The sequence below is a fragment of the Mus caroli genome, unplaced genomic scaffold (assembly GCF_978045245.1).
Source record: "Mus caroli unplaced genomic scaffold, Mus_caroli_1 scaffold_6, whole genome shotgun sequence".
Taxonomy (NCBI): domain Eukaryota; kingdom Metazoa; phylum Chordata; class Mammalia; order Rodentia; family Muridae; genus Mus; species Mus caroli.
Genome location: NW_028227261.1, coordinates 14,314,521 through 14,338,425, shown reverse-complemented (window position 1 = coordinate 14,338,425; position 23,905 = coordinate 14,314,521). Strand labels below are relative to the sequence as shown.

The window sequence follows — 23,905 nt, the reverse complement described above, 5'->3', positions numbered from 1 at the left end:
ATATTTATTAACACAACTCAAACATTCCTTTACTCAGAACTGTCCCAAACACCCCCGTCACTCAAGCAAACTCTCCTCTGATCTTTAACAAGGCCCATGAAACTGACCTTGTACCTCTTTGCCTGGCTCCATGTGGCCTCAGAACCAGCCTCTCCTCCCCTACCACAGCCCCTCTCTTCACACACTCTGCCAGCTGCCAGCTGCTACTGGTGAAATGGCTATTATAGAAGGTTGCATTCACCATTTCACATGAGCAATATGGATTAATGGCTCTGAATTTTAAAAATATAATAAGGACTGGGTATGGTGGTACACATCTTTAATCCCACCATTTGGGAGGCAGAGGCAGAGGGATCTCTGTGAGTTCAAGACTGGCCTGGTCTATATAGTAAGTTCTAGGACGACTAAGGCTATGTAGAGAGACTTTTTGCCAAAGTTAAAAAATAATAAATAAATAAATAAATAAACACCCAGAAAACAAATATATATATATGAATATTCATACATAATAAGCAAATTTTACTGCCTTTTCATGAGAAGAAATATAAATAAGCAATTCCACTTCTACACTTTACCCATTTGCAATAAAATATAATAAAATATGGCCCTGCCCTTTGTGCACTGTGCGTCAGTCTGCCCATTACTTCCTTTCCTGTATTGTTGTGCACCTGGATTCTGGCTGTGTCCCACCTTGGTTCTGAGATCAGCGTCTGTGTAACGCAGAGCACTTCCTCTAGCCCTCCCCGCCACTCCTCCTCACAGGCACTCGATGCTTCACAGCACTTTCACTATCCTCTGGAAATGGCCTTGCCTGCTTCTCTGAGCATCAAGACTGCAGAGCCTCATCCACATGGTTCACTGCAGTGTCCATGACATGCTGGGAGGGGTTCTGTCCATGGGAACAAATAACACCCAGGACAGATAAAGTCTAATCACACTTGATTCTTATAGACTCAGTAGGACATGAGAATCAATGCACAATTAACCCTAAGCTTACCGTCAGCTCCTCAGATAAATGAGCACAAAATACCACACCAAGAACAAAGTCTGCATTCAAATTCCACTTTGGGAAGTCACTATCACTCCCCCCAGAACTGACTCCTCTAACGAGACCCAGACTGCTGAAAAGCCAAAGCTGATGACCAGGTTCACATTAAGAATCAATCTTAAGTTAGGAAAATAAATGAAATGCATACATAAATATACCTCTGGTGGATGATCCCCAAAAATACATTCTGCTTTTTTCCTAACCCCTCACCATTTCAAATATAAGCTGCCTTCAAAAGCATGTCAGTAAATCTTCAACTATTACTGTAATGGAGACCATGTGCCCATGTGCTCGCCAGATTCGTGTTTATGAGGTACAGTCCTGTGTATTAAAATAAACTTATCATTGATAATGAAAGCAATGAAAAGAAATCAAAATGACCCACTCCAACAATTCATCTCTCTCAACGCAACATGAGACAGAATTTATTAAACTTCATCACCTCATGAAACTATGCTTGTGCTTTCTAGTTAGAAACACCTGGAAATGATTTTTTTTTAAGTATCTAAAGTTTCAATTGATAAGATACAAAATGTTTTCAAGTCTTAAATGATTTAAGCTATGAAGTAAAAAATATATATATACATATATATATACTTTATATTTTTATTTTTCACATCTTTTAAAAATCTGCTTATAAAAAATTTTAGGATAATGTTTCTGATATCCATATTGGATTTCTTTTTTTGTTTGTTTGGTTGGTTGGTTTGGTTTTTTTGAGACAGTGTCTCTCTATTCTGTAGCTCTGGTTGTCCTGGAACTAGCTCTGTACACCAGGCTAGCCTCAAATTCACAGAGACCTAACTGCCTCTACCTCCCAAATGCTGGGATTCAAGGCATGCTTACAAAAACTTTTAGGAGATTGTTTCTGACATCCATGTCTGTAACTGTGAGAATGAGACAAAAAATAAGAAAATTGCTCTAGAATGCATTAAAATCACATAGCTAATACCACTGAGGTTACAGAAATATCCCATAGCAGAATAGTTTAATCTCCTGGTAAACACACATCCTCCTGCAAAAGAAAACATCTTCCATTTCAGTATCTGCATTCTGTACTTTATACAAAGAACTTTCAAGAACAAGATACTTGAAAGTTTGTTTGAGCAGTAGTGTCTCTAAAATTGATTTTTAATCTCAGTAAATTACAAAATAAAAAGTTCAGAGAACAAAGGATTGATATGTACCAAACAAACAAACAAACAAACGAACAAAACACAAAAAAACTAATTCTGAGTGTGGCAAAAGAGGAGTTAACAAAGGAAATCTGAGGTAAAGTTCCTAAATTAGTCTCCCTCAGGATCCAAAGAAACACCAACACACATCAAGCAATGCGCATGCCACACCACACACAACTCACACTGTGCAAACAAAGGCAGAGGGATAACGGTGTTAGGAAACAAAAGCAAGCATCCAGGAGGAAGGAATGAAGGAGTGTGCCTGTGTTGCTATCTTTAAAAATCAATAGCTTGCCTAACATCTAGGTCATGAATTTGTATATATTTTTATATTTAAACTCACCTGATGCATTTTCAGTTCCTGTTGTGTTCTGTAAAGATACACACAACAAAGAAACTTCTTTGATTACATGAGCCCTAAAAAGAAAAACAGACAATTGTAATATTCACCTGCCTATAAGTTTACAGTGATTTAAAACTACATATGAACTACAGAATGTGCTTCAAGGGCTATTCATAATCCATGCCAGTTAAGCTCAGTCCACACTGACAACTAACGTCTCAGATTCATTATAACAATAAATAAATGCCCTTCTCGCTAAACCTTACTAGGATTTCACTGTACTCAATAATCAAAGCAGTATCATCAGGATGACATATTTTTTATTAAGAATTATATCACTCCTTAGGAGAAATAAATTAACTGTGTTAATAGTCAGAAACACAAAGCCTGAAAGAGGGAGTAAGTGGTGTGCAATGAAGATAACTTTCTTTTGCTTTCAGTATTTGCTACATGCAAACACAATTAGACTCCATTACTCTGTTTTTCAAGCTCCTGAAGCAGTAAGGTGGATTGACTACAAAGAGCCACATGGAATTCTCTTCAAAGGGAAGAATAAAAAGCAGACAGTACCATGCAAAGGCTTTTTTAAAAAGGTCTGGAAAGAGCTACAATTATATCTCTAGAGTGTTACGTTTGACATAGTCGACATGACAACAAAAGTTCTTGTAAATACATATGGCATACAGTCATATACCTCATTACAATAATGCAGTCAACCACTGACCACATATACAGTGAGGAGCCTATGAGATTGTTTTGTTGTGTCATGGTGTAGCACTGGTCTCAGCAATGGTGTACCAGTACATACTAACATGCAGAAAGAAAACTGCCCAATGATACATTGTCAGAACATTCCCTTAAGTAGTATGTCACTGTATCCATTTCTAAATAATAATCTACTAGAGAGGTGTGGTGTCACATTGTGATTCTAGCACTCAGAGACAGGAAGATTCAGAGTTTAAGGTCAGCCTGAGCTATGTAGCACTGCTATCTTTAAAGTCAATGCAGGGCTGGAGAGATGGCTCAGTGGTTAAGAGCACTGACTACTCTCCCAGAGGACCTGGGTTAGATTCCTAGCAACCACATGGTGGCTCACAACCATGTATAAGGGGATCTAATGTCCTCTTCTGGCACACAGGTGCACATGCAGAAAGAACACACACACATACACACATATGTGTGTGTATGTGTGTGTGTTCATATACATATATATGTGTGTATATGCATATATATATGTATATATATATAAGAAATATATATTTTTAAAAGTTGATACAGACAGTTGTTTCTATATAATATATGCCATTATAGGCATGATGGTTCATACCTGTAATTTCAGCATTTAAAAAGTTAAATCAGCTGGGCGTGGTGGCTCACGCCTTTAATCCCAGCACTCGGGAGGCAGAGGCAGGCGGATTTCTGAGTTCGAGGCCAGCCTGGTCTACAAAGTGAGTGCCAGGACAGTCAGGGCTACACAGAGAAACCCTGTCTCAGGAAAAAAAAAAAAAAAAAAGTTAAATCAGGAGTTCAAGGTTACCCTGAATTATATGAGACAGCATCCAAAAAATAAAAATAAATTAATTTAATTAAGAATTTAAAAAAATAAATTAAAAAAATATAAAGCTACAACATGTTTTAAGTGAATTTATGATTCTTATATACAAATTATAACTATTCAGTCGACTCTCCACTGTAGCATTGTAAATGTCTCCAGTAAGCACATATAAACATACCATGAAGTATAAGAGACCAAGACACAGGATTTTTCCCTGTCCAATTACATTACTTCCTTGATCTACGAGACATCGCCTACAGGGTAACTGTCCGACGTGACTATAAATGACACAGGGGCATGTGATATAAGACACACATTTTAGACGGGAAGGATAAGAGGAACAGTGCTTTGAGAAGCGATATTCTTAGCTAGCTCTAAGGGGAGTTGCCTTTCTGTTCTTCCCTGAGCTGTTGGGAACCATGATGGATGGCTTTTAACAAGCAAGGTCTTACAGTTAAATCTGGACATGCTCATCTGAACTAAGTTTTATGTTTACTGTGCCCGAGGAATGTATTCCACAGCATGCCATCTTGTTACATGGGTCAGTTCTGGTTATATTCAATAGATAAAATATGAAGGTAACTTAAACATCTTTCTCATAGATATTCAATAAGACCTTCCCTAGGATGTGTATAATACAGTAAACACAAATGCCCCTATAACCTGAGACTTAATCTGTTATCCTATTTGAATGTGGCTCTGGGGTATGAAGAAGTCCTAAGGCCCATGGTCTCTTAGATATGCATACCTGAGGTCACTGGCTACTATCAGTTCCTCTAGGACTGTGTGACATCTTAGGCTCCAGTTTTCTGTTACCTTCTTCAAGCTTTTACATATGAGTTTATAAATTCTGCCATGGGAACTTCTTTGAAAAATGAGAAAAATACTACAACCAACTACAGTATTTTGTTGAGAGATATTTGGAAGGTAAGACACCTGTGCCATTTTCCTTAAGTGTCACTTTTCATTCTCCTAAGACTCAACAGCATCACTGTAACTATCACAAATGAAGCTTCTTCCAGGGACAGCAGGCCTGTGCCATCTTCACATGCTTCCTTTGTTCTGAGGGAAGCATTGGCGTCTTCAGCTTCAGGCAGACTGAGAAAACCTGGCCATTGTGTACAAACCTGCTTCTAGCTATTAGTTAATTGTGTGGTGCTGCTGTTTGATTTTGTTTGGGTTTATGCTGCTGCAATTTAACAGATTTACTGGGCTATTCCTGTGTCATGTGACTAACTCCATTGAAATGTACAGTTCAAGAGTCTTTATGGACTGAGAGATGATGGCTCACTTGTTGCTCTTGCAAAGGATTCAGGTTCCATTCCCTATACCTAAAAGTGGCTCACAACCTTCTATAACTCCAGATCTAAGAAATTCAATACCCTCTTCTGACCTCTGTAGGCAACCAGACATGCATATACACATACATGTGTATATGTACATAGACATACATGCAGGCAAAACACTCATCATCCACATAAAATGAAATAAATAAATCTTTTTTAAAAGATTTAGTTTATGTATATGAGTACACTGTAGCTGTCTTCAGACACCCCAGAAGAGGGCATTGGATCCCGTTACAGACGGTTGTGAGCCACCACGTGGGTGCTGGGACCTCTGGAAGAGCAGTCAGTGCTCTTAACCACGGAGCCATAAATCTTAAAGAGAGTATTTGCCATCCTTACAGAGTAGTGCAACTGTCACCACAATCCACAGATGCTTTGTCAACACACACACACACACACAAAAAAAAACCTTAGCAGTGACAACACCTGCCCCAACTCCTCCTGCGCAGCCTGCAGTATCAGCAACAACTGACAACTTCCTGTCATATATAGTTATCAGTTCTGAACATTGCACTTCGTCAATCAAGAGAAGTCATGGCAATGAATGACCTTAATGGGCTTTAGTTTACATTCCAGAAATTAGACAGCACTTGGTTCCATACAAGCAGGTAAGTGGCCCTTCACCTGCGCACTACTCCTTCCATCCTGAGCACTAGGGGGCCACAAACACGAAGTTCCCTGGCCTCTAGAGAAGGGGCCAGCAATGAGCAAATACAGAAAATACCTGAAATGTGGAGAAAGTGCTATACAGAAAAGCAAAGAGAGGTCTGCATCACAATCTGCTCGTCCCCACACATGCAGTTGCTGCCAATCAAACAAGCTGCTCTAGAGACAGGAAGAAGAGCTGGGACCTGAGAAGGTGTGGGAAGAGGAAGAACACAAGAGACTCCAGAATATGAGCTCGAAGTCTACACCAAGGTGGCCACTGCTTGCAGGTGGCAGTGTCAGGGGCAAAGACAGTGCCGAGTGCTGGTTATGGCATGGTGAAAAAGAAGGAAGAAGTGACTGGGTCCTGGATAAGTTTATCAACGAGCCTGTAACGTTAGCTGCCTGGTTAGAGATGAGTTAGGAAAGAAAAGGCAAGTGGAGATGAACCTGGGTCCCCACGTTCCATTCCCAGAAGGGAGAATGTGGCTGCTGCTTCCAGGGGTGCTGCCCTCCCCTTGTGTCTGGGTTGCAGTTGGTTTCCCCTCTTTATTTCACATTTGTCTTCTTTCCTTTCCTTACCCTTTGTAGTTGTTAACTCACAGGCACAATTCAAATAGCAGAATTATCTGCTATCTGACACTGGACAGATAAAACAGTACAGTATTTAAAACATTTTTTGATGCATTTAGCTTAATAAATGACAACTTTTTCTAATTAAAAAAAAAAAACCAACAACCTACCCTGTAATATGAGTTGGTACACGATGAAGCACAGTCTAAGACTTCCTATACCTCCCCCTCCATGTCCAAACAAAAACCCACTCATCATTTCTTGCTGGAGAAAATAAGGATCTTAACCTTCTCTTTTCTCTTCTTTTCTTTCTTTTTTTTTTTTTTTTTTTTTTGGTTTTTCAAGACAGAGTTAGTCCTGGATGTCCTGGAGCTCACTTTGTAGAGCCTCAAACAGAGATGTGCCTGCCCCTGCCTCCCAAGTGCTGGGGCTAAACGTGTGTACCACTACACCACACCACTTTCACACCTTTTTTTTTTTTTTTTTTTTGGTGTTTCGAGACAGGGTTTCTGTGTAGCCCTGGTTGTCCTGGAATTCACTCTGTAGACCAGGCTGGCCTCAAACTCAGAAATCTGCCTGCCTCTGCCTCCCAAGTACTGGGATTAAAGGCGTATGCCACCACTACCTGGCTCACTTTTTTAAAAAATATTTCTTTATTTAAATGAGTACACTATAGCTGTCTTCAGACACACCAGAACAGGGTATTGGATCCCATTACAGATGGTTGTGAGCCACCATGTGATTGCTGAGAATTGAACTCAGGACCTCTGGAAAAGCAGTCAGTGTTCTTAACCCCTGAGCCACCTCTCCAGCCCCACACTTTCTTTTAAAATTTCACTACATAGTCATGTTCACTGGACCCTCTTCTCTGTTACTTCTAATCCTAACCATTAAAAACCACATCTTTGTAGGTAAAGGAACTTGCTGCCAAGCCTGATAGCCTGAGTTCAATCCCCAGAACACAAGTGAATAGAAAGAATCTCAGTTGTTTTGACCTACACAGACACAGATACACACATAGACACACACACGGGGGGGGGGGGGGGGATTCATGCACCCATTCATAAATATTCACAAATACAATAAATAAATCTACCTTTAAAAAAATATTTCCGAATAACAGAACTATTACAAAACCAATAGTTCTTAGCTGATTTTTTAGCATGTGTACATGCATAGTATATACAAGCATGTGCACACACATGTTCACATGTGAGGAGCACACCAGTATGTAAGTGTCTATAAACTTGTGTGAACACACACATGGAGGTCAGCAGGTTGACATATGATGCCTTCCTTAGTGGCTCTCCACTTTATTTACTGAGTGAGAATTTCTCACTGGGCCCAGAACTTGGTAAATCAGCTAGTCTAAGTATCTGGCCCGCCCTGGGATCCTGCGCCCACTTCCTGAGTGCTGAGATTACAGAGAGGCAAGCCACTATTTTTATATTGGTGCTGGGAATCTGAACTCCAGCCCTTACACTCTTGCAGAAAGTGCTTTTTATCCACAGAGGCATCTCCCCAGTCTTCCTTTTTTGGGGGGAGGGAGGGCTAAATTCTTTATTAAAGTATGCTAAAGTAAAGCCATGTATGGTAGTGTGTGCCTGTCACCCTACTCAGGATAGCAAGATCACCCTTGAGTCTAGGAGTTCAAGACAAGCTAGAACAACCTAGCAAGACCCTATCTGTAACACCAACACCAACAACAAAAACAACGGGAAACTGTACTGAACTAAACAGCCCCTAGCCTGAGACTGTGTCTTTCATTATGGGCATTTAGCACTACCCTAGGCCATCAATGCCAGCAGTGCCTCAATCATTTTCACAACTGAAAACAAAACAAAACAAAACAAAAAATTAAATACCTTCCTAAACACACGCCAGGGGCTCAGAATAAGGGTCTGCAGTAATCATGTGACTAGTATAACACCATCACATGTGCTACCTATAGCAATGACACACTGCAAACACTATTCTGAAGTAACCTTCTTAAGGGTCCACCAGCACTGCTCACAAGCCCTAAGGCCCTGGCAGTACTCTGAGTTAACACTGGCTAAGACAGCATCACTTTCACATTCCCACTTAGCTAGTGTATGGCATCTCAAAGCCAAAGTAATCCACAAGAGATCCACAATGGGTCCTATCAGGACAGAGAAGAATCTTCTCACACAGATCATCAAAACCATCCCAGCAAATGCTTTTTATAATTTTTTTAAGATTTACTTATGGGTGCTGGTTGGCTCAGTGGTTAAGAGCACTGACTGCTCCTCCAAAGGTCCTGAGTTCAAATCCCAGCAACCACATGGTGGCTCACAACCACCAGTAATGAGATCTGATGTCCTCTTCTGGTGAGTCTGAAGTCAGCTACAGTATACTTACATATAATAATAAATAAATAAAAAATCTTTTTTTTTTTTAAGATTTACTTATATGTGAGACTGTTTCACCTGAATGCATGTATGACTGCCACATGACTGCCTGGCACCCACAGAGGTCAGAAACAGGCACCGGATTGCCTACAAGTACAGTTACAGATGGTTGTGAGCTACCATGTGAGTACTGGGAACCAAACTCCAGTCCTTTGCAAGAACAAGTGCGCTTAACTGCTGAGCCATCTCTCCAGGGCAGCAAATTCTTTTTTAATACTAAAAATTCAGTGCTTCTGATTTTCTATTTACTAGCAAATACTGAAAATAGGTAGAAAAGGTACAGTAAGCAGATATATAAGCTTTGAACCTGTCAATCTCAGTCATCAATTGTTCACAAATAGCAGAGAAGCTTGAAATGGCACAAGCTTCAACAGCACCATCGGTTTCTAAAGTTCTAACCACGTGCACACACTTACTCTTCTTAGATTTACTTACTTCATTCTATGTATACGGGTGGGTGTTCTGTCTGAACGTATGTATATACCATGTAGGTGTCTGGTGCTCACAGACATTAGAAAAGTGTCAGATCCCTTAAACTTAGAGTTAGGGGTGGCTGTAAGCCAAATCTGGGTCCTCTCCAAATGCAATAAGTGATCTTGATCACTAACCCTTTTCCCCAGCAACCTTTTTTATTTAAAAAAAAAAAAAAGGGGGCTGGTGAGATGGCTCAGTGGGTAAGAGCACCCGACTGCTCTTCCGAAGGTCCAGAGTTCAAATCCCAGCAACCACATGATGGCTCACAACCATCTGTAACGAGATCTGGCGCCCTCTTCTGGAGTGTCTGAAGACAGCTACAGTGTACTTACATATAATAAATAAATAAAATCTTTAAAAAAAAAAAAAATAGTGTCTAACTACGCTAACAGTTCTGATCGCCCTAACTCTGACTTCTGAGTGTTGGGATTACAGGAGTGTACTGCCATTAGTAGTTTATAGTGCTAGGGGAAAAACCCAGAGCTTTGCCATGCTAGGCAAAGTCTGGGAACTTGGCCACATTCAGCTGTCCTTTCAAAGATATTGTTTTCAAATTCTGGAACAATCATCCTTACCAATATTAACCTGTTAATATAAGGGTGACTTGATTATTGAAGGTCAGTACCAAAAAGCAGTGAAAAATGACTCAGGTCTCAGTATCAAAACAATCTGAACAACTAAAGACATGCTCCAAAGACCTGACAATGTAGATAAGTGGCTCTCTTGACCCTGGGTGTGCACAGTCACATATCCACTCACCATCCTCTGAAATTAGATCAATCTAGGGGAAGACACACTAGCACAAACCAAACAGATGTGGCTGGTTATGCTGTCTTTGTGCACATGTGCAAACTTGGGACTTTTACAAAGCTAAGGGAAAAGCAATTATTTTTAAAGTACCAGTTTATGTCTAGGAGGAAGGAAGAATGACGAAAATATTTAATATACTCAACCATAAATCACTCAGCTATTTTTAAGACCAACTTAGATCTCTTGTTCTTATTTGAAAAATACTGTAATTAACTTCAAACTGTTATTTTAAAATTACATTAATTTATTGTATGCATGTGTATATATGTATGTAAATATGTGTTTGCCACTATGTGTAAGGGGTCAGAGGACAACCTGCAAGAGTCAGTTGATTCTCTCCTTCCAGAAAGTTCCAGGAACCAAACTTTTGTTGCCCAAGATAATGGCAAATGCCCTTACTTGCTAAGCTATCTCTCTGGTCTAAAAGTCATTCTTGCCACATGTGTACCACCAAGTAGACAGTTACTATATATGTTGAGGAGCTCTGAGGTCAACAGCCCATGGCTCTAGAGGGCCTTAAGCAATTAAACACCATCATACTAAAATGTCAAGTAGGAGACCAGCTGATATCATAGGAAAGTACTATAAATCTGCACGTAGACTGCGGGCACCCAGGGGTTTTCCAACCAAATGGAATTTTTTTTTAACTTTAAAACAATAGTTCTTAACCTGTGGGTCACGACCCCTTGAGGGTTGAATAACCCTTTCACAGAGGTCGCCTAAGACCAATGGAAAACACAGATATTACATTACGATTACAATTATGAAATGCAGCAAACAATTTTATGGCTGGGGTCACTGCAACACTAAACTGTTGTAAAGGACCACACATTGGCAAAGCTGAGAACCACTACCTGAAAACAAAATGGGCTGGGGATCACTCAATAGATAAAGTGCTTGTTGCTGCGTAAGCATGGGGACCTGAATTCAATCACCCTTGTTTAAAAAGAAAAAAACAAAAGCCCAGTGCCACAGTGCACACGCATACAATCCAGTGCCAATACAGTGTCACAGTGCACATGCCTACAATCCAGTGCTGATACAGTGTCACAGTGCACATGCCTACAATCCAGTGCTGATACAGTGTCACAGTGCACATGCCTACAATCCAGTGCCGATACAGTGTCACAGTGCACATGCCTACAATCCAGTGTTGATACAGTGTCACAGTGCACATGCCTACAATCCAGTGCTGATACAGTGCCACAGTGCACATGCCTACAATCCAGTGCTGATACAGTGCCACAGTGCACATGCGCCTACTTGGATGCACCTATGAGTGCAAACATGCACATGCACACGCACATGCACGTACACACACAATCAATCCATCAATCAATATAAAAACAATTAATGGGAAATTCTTCATGAAACATTACTCCCAAGCTGGGGGTGTAGCTCGGTGGGAGAGTGCTTACCTAAGAAGTATGAAATAATGAGTTCAGTCCCCGGCACTGCAAGGGAAAGAAGAGTTCCTAGCATCCATTAATAGAAAAGGAAGAGCCTGCCTTTTCTAGAAGCACTACAGTTGTGGCTGCCATGTCCTAATCACGTTGGGTGGCAGAGAGGACAGAAGCTATGTCTACAGATGAATATCTAAATGATTAGTAGTCTAACATTCCTTGAAGAAAGACAAACCTGAGAGGACCACCGGTCTAGCACTACACAGGCCTTGATGGCTCCCAGGACACAGAGCAAGCCAGAGACTAGAAAAACCCTGCCTGGGTCTGAGGCCCTCGGTGGTAATGAGCCCCAGATCCCTCACATGGGATCACTTGAGGTCACTGGGCATGGAGTTAGGCAGGCAGAACGAGGAACAAACCTGAGATGATCGCCAGACCGACCCCATGGGGCCTGGACAGGGATCTAGCCTCAAACAACCACCAGTTGGGCACTGCACAGGCCTGGAGGTAGGGGGGATGACACCATGTCCAACATGATCCCTGTCCAACACCATAATTCATAAGTCAGGCACTCCTGGACTAACCCCAACACTCAGAGAGCCCAGGCATCACCAAGAGAAGCAAGCAAGTGGTGGAGAAAGGAAAGAGAAAAAGAAACAGAAGGATGTGGGCACATGAAGAGAGGCAGACTTAGAGACCTGAAGATACCTGATGTGAATGGCTGGTGATACCACCTGGGACCATGGTGGGGTCCTAGCCTGTTCTGCCACTGGAGAGACCAGATTTGGGATCTGTTACCGCCCTCTTCCTTCATCTCTTGCCATCTACGACAGACGCAAGAGCTGGCCCCAGGGTCATGAGAGTGGGAGAACTGACCATGCCCCTCACCAACTGCAGCACTCAGGAGAGTGGGCCCTGTATCTCGCCAGGCAGCAGGATAGAGCTGGCCCTGGTTGGGGGTGAGGAGGTGTTGCTGGTGACCCAGACCCAAAGGCATGAGGGCATGAGAGCAGGAGAGCTGGTGGGCTGACCAGCTCGGATACTTGTCCAGGTATCTTTGAATTGGCCCACCTCAACATCTATCCCATGGTTGAGTGCATGAAGGGGCCAATCGTACAGATCCAAAACTATACAATCTCCATGACCAGGGCAACAACAGGATATCAACAGGAGTAACAGCAGGGCTCCAGTATCAAGTAGAGTAGCAGAAGCTAGAGGCCACATACAAGCCATCGCAATGAACATGTGCAAGCAAGGAAGCGGGGACCAAGGGGGATACTGTGGGACACACTGTGACACACTACAGCTTCCATCAGACTTTTGTCCTCTGTTGCGGGGGAGAGGTTGCCAGGGTAAAGAGCAGGTATGGGGAGACTGGGATGCATGGTGTCAAATTCACAAAGAACCAATAAAAAGTTAAAAAAAAAAAAAAGAAAAGAAGAAAAAAGGAAAAGGAAGTAAAATCAACTCTTCACTAACCCTCAAAGTACAGCCTCAAAAAGAACATCTAAAGCAAGGAGTGATATGATTGCTCATTCCAGTTATCCTACAAAGATTTAGTTGATCACTTTGAGTGACCTTTTCCCATCAGAGCTCCCAAAACAGCACTACTTTTGTGGTTCGACACTGAGAAATATTCAGGATTCTTGCCTAAGTGTTTCCTGAAAAGCAAAAAAAAAAAAAAAAAAAAAAAGCTACAGCAACATAGACATGGTAAACATGTCACCCAAATCCAAATTTTCACCCTACGATCCCCTAAGTTTCATTTGGTCATGCTTCAAACACTACATGCAGCCCTTCAGATTTGTCCAACATACTGCAGAATGCAAGACAGCTCATCTTGGACATCACTCACACCTGTGATGGGCTTCCTTACACTATAGGTGAACAGCTGAGAACTGCGGCTGACACCAGACACATCACCACTGGCACTGTGCTTGCTCAAGGTACTGGCCACGTGGACACCACAAGATTAACCTTCGACTTTAGTGACTGGATTTTTTTATTTGGAGTGGGAGCTAACTTGTATAATCTGAGGTTTGTGGTTTACACAATAGATGTGTAACAACTGTTCTCAAGACCACTTACAAACAGTAGCAGTACCTACTGTTTACAAAGTGTATACACTGCTCTACAGTTTTAAAAGGCCTTGAATGCATTGTTGTTGTTGTTGTGTTTAAGAAAGACCTATTTCTTTTTTTGTTGTTTTGGGGGGTTTTGTTGTTGTTGTTGTTTTTCGAGACAGGGTTTCTCTGTATAGCCCTGGCTGTCCTGGAACTCACTTTGTAGACCAGGTTGGCCTCGAACTCAGAAATCCGCCTGCCTCTGCCTCCAGAGTGCTGGGATTAAAGGCGTGCGCCACCACACCCAGCGACGCATTTCTTCAAAATAGCTTATTTGTAATTCTCAATTCAACATAAAAGTGTCTAGAAATTTATGATAAAAACATGAAAAAAGTCTCTTCATATTGGTCCACTATTTTCAATAAAACAGTATCCCCGATGCAAGGGTCTAGAAAATAAGGACAAAACAGGTAGGGACAGTTCCATGGTGCTTTGGATCCCAGGTTAAATCTGACCTTGACCTTGTGGTAAGTGTCCTAGTTTGCTTTCTACTGACCAAACTTGGGGAGAAAAGATTCATTCCACCTTACAGCATACAGTCCATCACCAAGGAAAGCTAGGACAAGGACTTACACAGAGATTGTGGAGGCATGCTATTTACTGGCTTGCTCATCTTGGACTACCTGTTCAAGGCTGGCACTATCCACAGTGTACTGGCTCTCCCACATCAATCAGTAATCAAATAAATGTTCCACAAGCATACCTACAGGACAACCTGGTAGAGGCACTTTTTCAATTGAGAGTCCCTCTTCCTAGGTGCCCTTAGCTGCTGTCAAGTGACAAAAAAACTAAGCAGCACCGTAGGACCCCCCAGATAGTGTTGCACTCTGCCTGGTCCCAAGCCCTGGAGATCCGTCTGTAGGCTAAGTCAGAGGTGGGAATGCTGAAAAGCAGAGCCAGCATCACCTACAGGACAGATGTCTTGGGACAGCCGTAAGGAAGGTCTTATCCACCTGGGAGGAGCAACAAAGACTTTCTGACTGAGGATAAACCCTAAACAAAATAAAGTCTCATATATAAGGAGAATGTAAGCAAGGAACCCCAAGCTAATAAGCAATTAGAGCCTAAACCACACAAGATAACTGGAAAGATACCAAAAAAAAAAAAAAAAAAAAAAAGCATCCACACTACAGTGGAGGAACAAACAGAATGTGGTGGCCAACTTAACAGGAACAAGGAGAGATGGTGAATGCAATCTAAAACGTGGAAGGTAACTACCAAGGAAGGCCATGAATACATCTACAAAGCGAGCAGCCAGGCACAGGGATGGGACTGAGGTGGAACGTGGGCTCCATGCTGGCATCTGATGCTCGGAAGGCAAACGTCCCCAAAGAAAACCACATCCATCAAAGGGGAAAACTGGTCCCCACGCAGATGGGCACGAAGGTCAGAGATAGAGATGCAGACATTTTTAGTCTCCCTAGGGCACCTGAAGTAAGAGACCTGCCAAGAGGAGAAACAGTAGTTGTTGGACTTGACTCTGGAAAGCGTGGAACTGATGGAGGAGTCAACTCACACTATATCCAGAGAGGGAAACATCCTAACAAGGTCTAAGGACAATTCTCTCAACAACAGATATTCTCTCTCAAGACCTGCTGTGCTGGAAATATCTAAGGAAATGTTAGTTTTTCAAAAATATTAAACTACTTGCATTTTTAAATTTTCCTAAATCATATTGTGTGTGTGTGTGTGTGTGTGTGTGTGTGTGTGTGTGTGTGTGTGTGTGAAGGCATCTCAGGTCAAAGGGACAAATCCCGGGGATTCTCTTTCCTTCTGCCGGATCCTGGAGAGCCTTAACATACTAAGCTATCTTGCTGGCCTTGCTTGCATATTCTTTACCTTATCAGCTCAAAATACCCCAGTGAAAGGAAAAAGTAGTATTTGTCCCCAGTTTACAAACATTAAGAGGCCAGAAGAAATGCTACCTACATCCCCCTCACACACCACCACCACCACCACCACCACCACACAGAGCTATGTGGTCCCATGATCCTGTCATTCTGTATGCTGAGGTAGGGTTCTGCTAAGTAACACAGGGCTATACGCAAACAGTGCCTCCATATCTTCTAACATAAGTACACATCTACGCCGGGCGGTGGTGGCGCACGCCTTTAATCCCAGCACTTGGGAGGCAGAGGCAGGCGGATTTCTGAGTTCGAGGCCAGCCTGGTCTACAAAGTGAGTTCCAGGACAGCCAGGGCTATACAGAGAAACCCTGTCTCGAAAAACCAAAAAAAAAAAAAAAAAAAAAAAAAAAAGTACACATCTACATTTATCCCAAGAGCCTTCATTTCAAAACCTCTACTTGCAAGTGTATCTTAAAGCCAACATTTGCTGAATTATGGCAAAGTCTTTAAGTCAGAAAATCAATCTGAGTGTCATTTATATGCTTAATATACATCGTCTGAATAAGGTCTTGAAAAATATACAGGATTCATGCTGAAGTATGTACAGGTTTGGAGAAATCTCACAGTTCTTTTCAAATTTTGAATGCATCATTTAAATTTCCCATGAGAGTTTAAGAAAATCTTAGAAAAACTTCATGTAGGTACATATAAAATATGTAGGTTTTACCAATTTCCAGATGGGCTGCCCACAGCAATCAAGTTAACAGTTCCACTTAACTTTACACATTTCAGACAAGCTGTGCCAAGAAATAATTCAGCTCTTTCAAGCAAAGCCTAACATGTAATTTGTTTTTTCACCAAAATAGCTGAAAAATATAGATTCAGTGAACCTTTTTTTCCCATGTTCTAAGGGGCTAGTAAGTAAGAACACAGTGTAAACAGGACATGGACCAAGACGCCACTAGTAAATACTACACGGAATTAAGGGAACACACACATGCTTTTACCATTGCAATTACCAGGTTTACTATACACAAGGGCTCTGTGCATACTCCAGGGAGGTGGGGTAGAAAGGAAAAGCATTCCTTTATTGCACTGAAATCATTTAGATATTCCTGTAAGTAAAACCACTCGTTACCAAATATGGTTCCAATAGCAGATTTTTTTTTCACATGTTGTATTTAATGGTGCATTCTCAATAGTATTTCACAGCCAAAACAAACAGATACGAACCACAACCAATACAGTCTCTACTTAGAATAATTAGAAATAAAGATTAGGAGGCATATTTTCTCCCCCAGCGGAAAGTACTTCAATGACATGTTTTCCACGAAGATGCATTAAACTAAGCATTTCAAAAGTAAGCCTTCTTTCCTTAGGACAAGCTTCAGTGCATAACCCCAACTGGTTCTTTTAGGGGTTTTTTTGTTTGCTTGTTTTAAAAAAAAGAAGGAAAAAAGTAGTTTAGAAAAGTACAGTTTAGCCAATCTTCAAAGAGTTGCTTCAAGTCTCATTTTCTGGAAGAGTTATTTCTGTGCTATTCAGCATCATGGACCAAATAGTTAAATTATGCATCCACTCTATGCAAATGTATTTAAATTTTATAATAATTTAATCTGCATACTGGGAATGCTGATCCCATGTCATGAAAACATTATAATCTCCAGCCTACCTCACATTGCCATGTTTCTTCCCATAAAAGGACGTCAATGTTCAACTACAGAGAGTTGAACATTGAACTCTATAACCACAAAAGCAAAAGCTAGAAGAAATTTGGATGGGAAGACAATTCCCTTCTTCAAGGTATAACCCATTGCATCTATCCTCAGAGTTCTTGGAGACACCACAGCTGCTTCTGTGATTCAACCACCCAACAAAGGAAGTTTCATTTAATGAGGTAGTTTAGAATCATACCATTTTGTCCCTCCATGGCAATGTCTGGTGACTTCACAGCTGGTCATAACTAAAGGAGGGGCCACTGCCACTTGTGGGTGGATGAGGAGAGCTGCTAAGCATTCCACCATGGACAAGAGTGACACCCCCACGAAAACTAATCCAGTCCACACATCAGCAGTAGAGTGGCTGAGGAACATTTTATTGTAACTCACCATGCTATCCCTACCAACAGACTCCAGTTTCCCCTGACCTGCTCTAAGAAAATCATTTTTTATAGCTCTAACTAAAAATTTCTAACTGCAAAAGGCAAGCACTAGGACATGACACCAGGCCCAATCCCAAACACTGTGACTGCTAATAGGCAGCAATCAAACTATGAAGCCCTAAATGCAGCAGGAGCAGAAGTGCTCAGCAGATGTCAGCAGGTGATGTCCCGTTTGCATCCAGCATTCCCTGCAGATTCCCTGCAGATGCTCTCTGCATGCAGGTCTGACATGCAGCATTCCCTGCAGATGCTCTCTGCATGCAGGTCTGACATGCAGCATTCCCTGCAGATGCTCTCTGCATGCAGGTTTGACGTATCCCCTCAAGGCCCAGATACACTTCCACTATGGAGTTTGCTAGTGAAAGCTGCATATTTGCTGTTGGGTTTTCCCCTGTACATATATTAAAACTAACAGGAAACTAATCAGAAGACATGAAAACAGCAAATACTCCACAGTGCCCTCCACCCTGGAGCCTGTGATTTAACACACCCCTGAAAGGGGTCTAAGTTAGATCTAAAGTTGAAAAGATATCAGCATTCTGAAAAAAGGAAAAAAAAATCCCATGAATAAATAAATAGCCAGTGTAAAATAATCATCAAAAGAAACTGTGTGCAGATATGTGTGAGCTACAGACACCACAGAGAAAACAGGGAGGTTACTTCTTAGGTAGCTGAAACAAAAAAAAAAAAAAAAAAAAATGTATCATCAGACACTACAAAAGCAGATTTTCCAGTTTTCACATCTTAAATAGTCGCAGAATTTTAAAATTCATCACAGAGAAAAAACTTCCGAAAATTAATGAAATGTCAGACTTTAGAAGACTTACAAATCAATGTGGGATTGGTTGATGAATGATGGCCCATCCACATATCAGACAGCCATTAAACATCAAATTGAAGAACAGTTAAAGACATAGAAACACACAACAGCATAATGGAAGACGGAAGACAAGCCTCATCGATATACACAACATATCAATTCTCTATAAACTGTTATACAGAAGTGGATGCTTCTATAAATGAATATATGTGAATAAAGAAATACAAGCAGGCACACCATGAGGGACTAGTGACAATCTGCTACAATGTTAACAATGGCTATCTGAGGAGGCGGAAGTTTACAGGCGGTTTCTATTCCTTCTTTGTGCGCCTCTGTTTTCCAACTGTCTTTCAGTGCGACTGTTTTGCTGCTTTGTGCTTACAGAGCTAATACATTATTACAAAGTTACACCTTCTTATCCGGAGCACTGCATAGAAAATTTGAAACAAACCACCTCAAACCTCAATGAAGCCAAGTCTTCCATCAACAAACAGCGAACATTCATTGAGCATTCTCATTATATCCCTGGTTCTAAGAACTTTGTAAATGCATCGACAGCTTTTCTTTTTTTTTTTTTTTTTTTTTTTGGGGGGGGGGGAGGGTCGAGCCCTGAAATAACACCAAATGCAGCTGAGTGTTGCTTCCAACAATGGATTTACAGCTCTCTTCCCATGGCTTGGAATAAAGGGGGCTTAAAATGATCTCTGAAGGTCTTCAAAGCTATGGCGAGATTGCTCATGAAAAAGAAATTTCATCAAATAAAGTGTGTGTAAGAGAGCTTGGAGGGTGGCAGCTGCGTGCAATCTCAAAAACAGAACTCTATAGAACAGGAAAACAACAGAATAATGTCTCTCAGTTCCTCCTCTTAATATCCTAAAACCTCTTTTCTAATATCATCGTGGGCAGAATGATCAAACTGTAGTCTGTGCTATTGTAGGTAAAAAACAAACAAACAAACAAAAAACATTGGGAAGTTGTCTTTGCTGTATATATTACTTTAAAGAATAACCCCGAAGTAAACAAAAAAAAACTTTGAGATACATTTTTAGTCATGTTCTGGGGACACCGTGTACTAGAAACAAACATTCCCATGTTTCATTAAAGGGTCCTAAGGGCAAGGCACTGGAATTTGGCAAAAGGCAGTTCACGTGTCAAATACACCCAAATCCTCAATACATGAAACGCGGGGGTGGGGGGAGACCCCATTTCTCTAGTGTAAATTCCAGCTGGGTAGTAAGAGGCAACGGGGCTTCCCGGCGATCTGTGGGATTGTTTCCCCAGCTCGAGGCCCGACCTAACGGTAAGTGCTAGGCCATTGGCCGGTGCTTCACGCGTGGATCGTGGAAGAACACTGACCTGTTAAGGTCTATTTCGTGTCTCACTCGTCACCCTGGGAGACATCGTAGGTGGATCTTTTTGACGAACGCAAACCAGTCCTATGTATGTTAGCGCACACCTGTGACACATGCACGTATGCACCAGTGGGTCGATGGGGACACTCGGGGAGACCACTGCCAGGTTTAGAGCACACGGAAACTATACGGGGGTGAAAAACACAAAGGCTCGAGGCACAGAACCAACTCGAGGATTGCAGATGCGCTCGCACATTCAACCCGGGACACAAAAGAGCAGAGATCAGCGCAGCCCTGCGGATGGGGACCGCCCGGGGCCCACGTGCGCTCCCCGCCGACCCCGCAGCCACGCACCCCGAGTCCGCCGCGCCGTCACCAAACGGACCCAAAACTTGGCCGCGGGGACTTAAGAGCCGCCGAGCGGGAGCCTTCGCGCCGCCTCGCGTCGGCGCCAGCGCCAGCGCCAGCCACCGGTTCCCGGCCGTTCGGAGGAAGCTCGAAGGGGGCGCGTCAGCCCGCCCCGCAGTCCCCCTAGCGCCCGGCCCGGTCGCCCCCGCCGCGGTGGCCACACTCCTCACTGACACCCAGGGACATTCCCCCGAGGCCCTTCCGCCCTCCCCGGCTCCGCCGCTCCTCACCAGAGTGCGACGTGCCAACGCTTCAGCGAGCCCAGAGCCGCAGCCGCCGCCGTCGCTCTGGCGCCCGCGGCCGCGCCGCCGCCATCTTGGCTCCGGCCGGAAGTGACGTCGGCACGGCGCCCACAACCCCCGACCCCGACCCCGCGCGTAGCTCGTGGCCTGCGACCCCGAGGAGCTCAACACGACGGTCAGGCGTGACCCTGGCGGACTGTGTGGTCCTTTCTGTCAATCACGGGCTCGCCGCTCGTCCCAGAGCGTTATTACCTCGAAGGGAAGCCCGCGGTCGCCATGGCCGGGCCAGCTTGACCACTATAGAGTTAGGGCTGAGAAACTCAGAGTTGGGCAGAGAAGCCACCCTACTTCAGACGATCGCAGCTGACAGGCGTGGTGGCGCACACTTTAATCCCCAAACTCGAGGCAGAAGCAGCCAGAGCTACATAGTGAATTCCAGGAAGGCAGGACCACACCCTTAGACCTTGTTTCTAGAAAAACAAAAGCAGAATCCACTCTGAAGGCCACTCACTAGACCTCTGCCAGGCAAATAGACCGTTTAAATGGTGTGCAAAGGACCAATATAGACACACACACACACACAAACCCGAAACTTCAGCAAAGCAGATGCAACTGAGCGGCTGTATTCATCCTTTACCAGGAGGCATTTGCTAACTGCCAGCTATGGGCCTAGGTCAGTGCCAGGGCTCTGTGGTACCCAGCATGGCCTTCATCTTGCCCTTAGGAACTGCATCACTATTTTACAAACAAGTGAGCTGGAGATGGATTGGGTTGAACTGGAGACCATTTCTGACATCCCAGAAAAGAGGTTTGACGGAGAACACAGTTGACAATCAATCTGAAGTTGTGGAGAGATGAAAGTTACTTGTCACATCTAGATGGTACCCAGAGCCATGAGTACTTCAAGATAAAGCTATCCTCTGAGAAGAAAGGAAAAAAAAAAATCTAAAATGTAGTGGGCCGTATTAGTCCCCTGAGAAAAGGATCTGAAGAATAGATAATGTATTATGTTCAAATGTGCCTCCAAAACTTTGGAAACACCAGACAAGTTCATCAAACGTGCCTGTTGTTTAGAAAGTACGTGGATCAACATGGATTGTGGTATACTCTGTAAAGGATTGGTGACATGGTGATTATCTCATCAGTACTGTTGACAGGTGAGGACAATGTCAAGTGTTGTCAAGGTCCGGATCCACCACAGAGCCTGTGGAGAAAGGAAATAAAACCTCAAATGTTTGCTTATGTCTCTCACTAGTCAAGGAAGAGTTTATAAACCTAAGAGATACATGCGACCTTGTCACTAGAATCTATACTATTATGGTACAGGCTGCCACTGGAATTTGCACTCTTTATTTGATTAACACCTTACTTACTAAGTATATGCATCAAAACCATCTGAGGTAGCGTGGGAGCAAAAGGGAGACCACCACCTCATCTACCACCAAACTGCCATAGTCATCATTTTAAAAGAAAATCTACACACCCCCTGGCATCCAATAGAATGCAAAAGGAAATATAGGGGATTTCGATTTTTGTCAAATCAAAACATAACACAGTAAAACCAGAGAACACCATTCCAAGAAGTCAGTGGCTGCTCTTCCTGTCTTTAATCTGATATGACTGCCTTTTTCCCCTGGGGCAACTGTTTCAGATTTGATGTCTTAAAACAGCAGAAATTTAATCTCCTGCAAATGTAGAGGCTAGAGTCCAAATCAGTTATCACTAGACTCAAGCTAAGGTGTCGGTAGGACCACACTTCCTCTGAGGTCTCTGGGGAGACTGTTTCCTTCTTCCAGCTTCTGGTGACTGCCAACATGCCTTGGCTTGTCACTATGCCACTCAACTCTTCAAGGCCAACATCATTACACTCTCTTCATCTTCACATCACTTTCTCCTCTGTAGGTAGTGAAATTTCCCTCTGTTCTTTCGTAATCTACACAGTTGCACTGAGGATACCCAGCTAAACCACAGTTCATCTCTTCATTGCTGAGTCATAACAACAGAAGTTCCACATGAGGTAATACTTGAGAATTCGAGGGATCGAGTTGAGGTCAGATGCTTAGTAACGATTATTTAGCCTACCACACTGAGTGAATCTTCGGTCCTTCTAAATACCACCTCTAACCAACCATTGTGTACTTTTAATCTGTGTATTTTGTTTGGACCTGTTTCAATTCTCTAAACTGTGATACTTCCCAGACTGAACGACCCACTTTATAGTTCATCTGTTCAATTAAAAAAAGACAAAGGCTACGGAGATTACAGTGAAATTTCATTAGTGATGATTAGCTGTGCGGTATACTAAATACTCCTGTTTTCCTTCTTTGAAATGATGAAATGCCTTGCTAATGAAGGAGGGCAAGAATAGAGATGCTTTAATCAGAAATTGTGGTCTGTTTATTAGAAGACAGACGTATACAACACACTATCAAAGTCTGCAACATGAATGAAATTCTATGTTGCACAAGTCACCTGGCTCAGCCCTGGCCACTTATGCACACATCATGTGTTACCATGGCACATGCTACACTCAAAACCCAGAGCAATGTCGTCTAAGCACTAAATAGATAATTCTTATGGGGAAAAAATGGCATCTCCCTGACTCTCAAAATGGATAGAGATAAGCAGTTATGTATAACCAAGACATTGTATTTTTTTTTAAAAAAATGTGATTGTAATCAAAACCACAGCAATTTCTATAGAATTGCCCCTTAAAAGATTAAAAATTTAGTGGGGCAGTGGTGGCGCATGCTTTTAATCCCAGCACTTGGGAGGCAGAGCCAGGTGGTTTTCTGAGTTCGAGACCAGCCTGGTCTACAGAGTGAGTTCCAGGACAGCCAGGGCGTCACAGAGAAACCCTGCCTTGAAAAAAAAGAAAAAAAAAAAAAAGATTAAAAACTTTATAGCTAGTACCAAAGACTTTAAACTACAGTATCAGGGACAATGTAAGTGGACTTAAGACTCCCTGAATGACAATACTTATTCCCTACTAGATGTTATAGACATTGTACATGGATTATGTCCCATTCATCATAGCTGTGTGTGTTGAGAGCATGTACAGCTGTGGGAACTAAGGCCAGTGTGGATGAAGACATTGCCCAGTTAAAGAAATGAAGCCAGGGGCTGGAGAGATGGCTCAGTGATTAAG

The 23,905-nt window shown here is 42.5% G+C and overlaps 1 protein-coding gene and 1 pseudogene across 6 annotated transcripts in view; one reads left to right on the top strand and one right to left on the bottom strand.

The window, feature by feature from the left end:
* Positions 1–20,840, bottom strand: part of Prdm2 (PR/SET domain 2) — a 101,360-nt gene extending 80,520 nt beyond the window's left edge. For 4 of the 6 annotated variants that reach the window (XM_021161466.2, XM_085838710.1, XM_085838706.1 and 1 more), the window contains exons 1-2: positions 20,746–20,840; positions 2,570–2,643 (exon numbers count right to left, since the gene is read on the bottom strand). In XM_021161466.2, coding sequence (XP_021017125.1) covers positions 2,570–2,578 — 9 coding nt within the window. In that variant the 5' untranslated portion in view covers positions 2,579–2,643; positions 20,746–20,840. Of the gene's footprint in view, positions 1–2,569; positions 2,644–11,819; positions 11,856–20,745 lie in introns of all 6 variants that reach the window. The other 2 variants (XM_029476797.2, XM_021161469.3) reach the window with 2 other exon arrangements.
* On the top strand, positions 11,905–12,021 carry LOC115031038 (small nucleolar RNA SNORA17; annotated as a pseudogene).
* Positions 20,841–23,905: the final 3,065 nt, after the last annotated feature.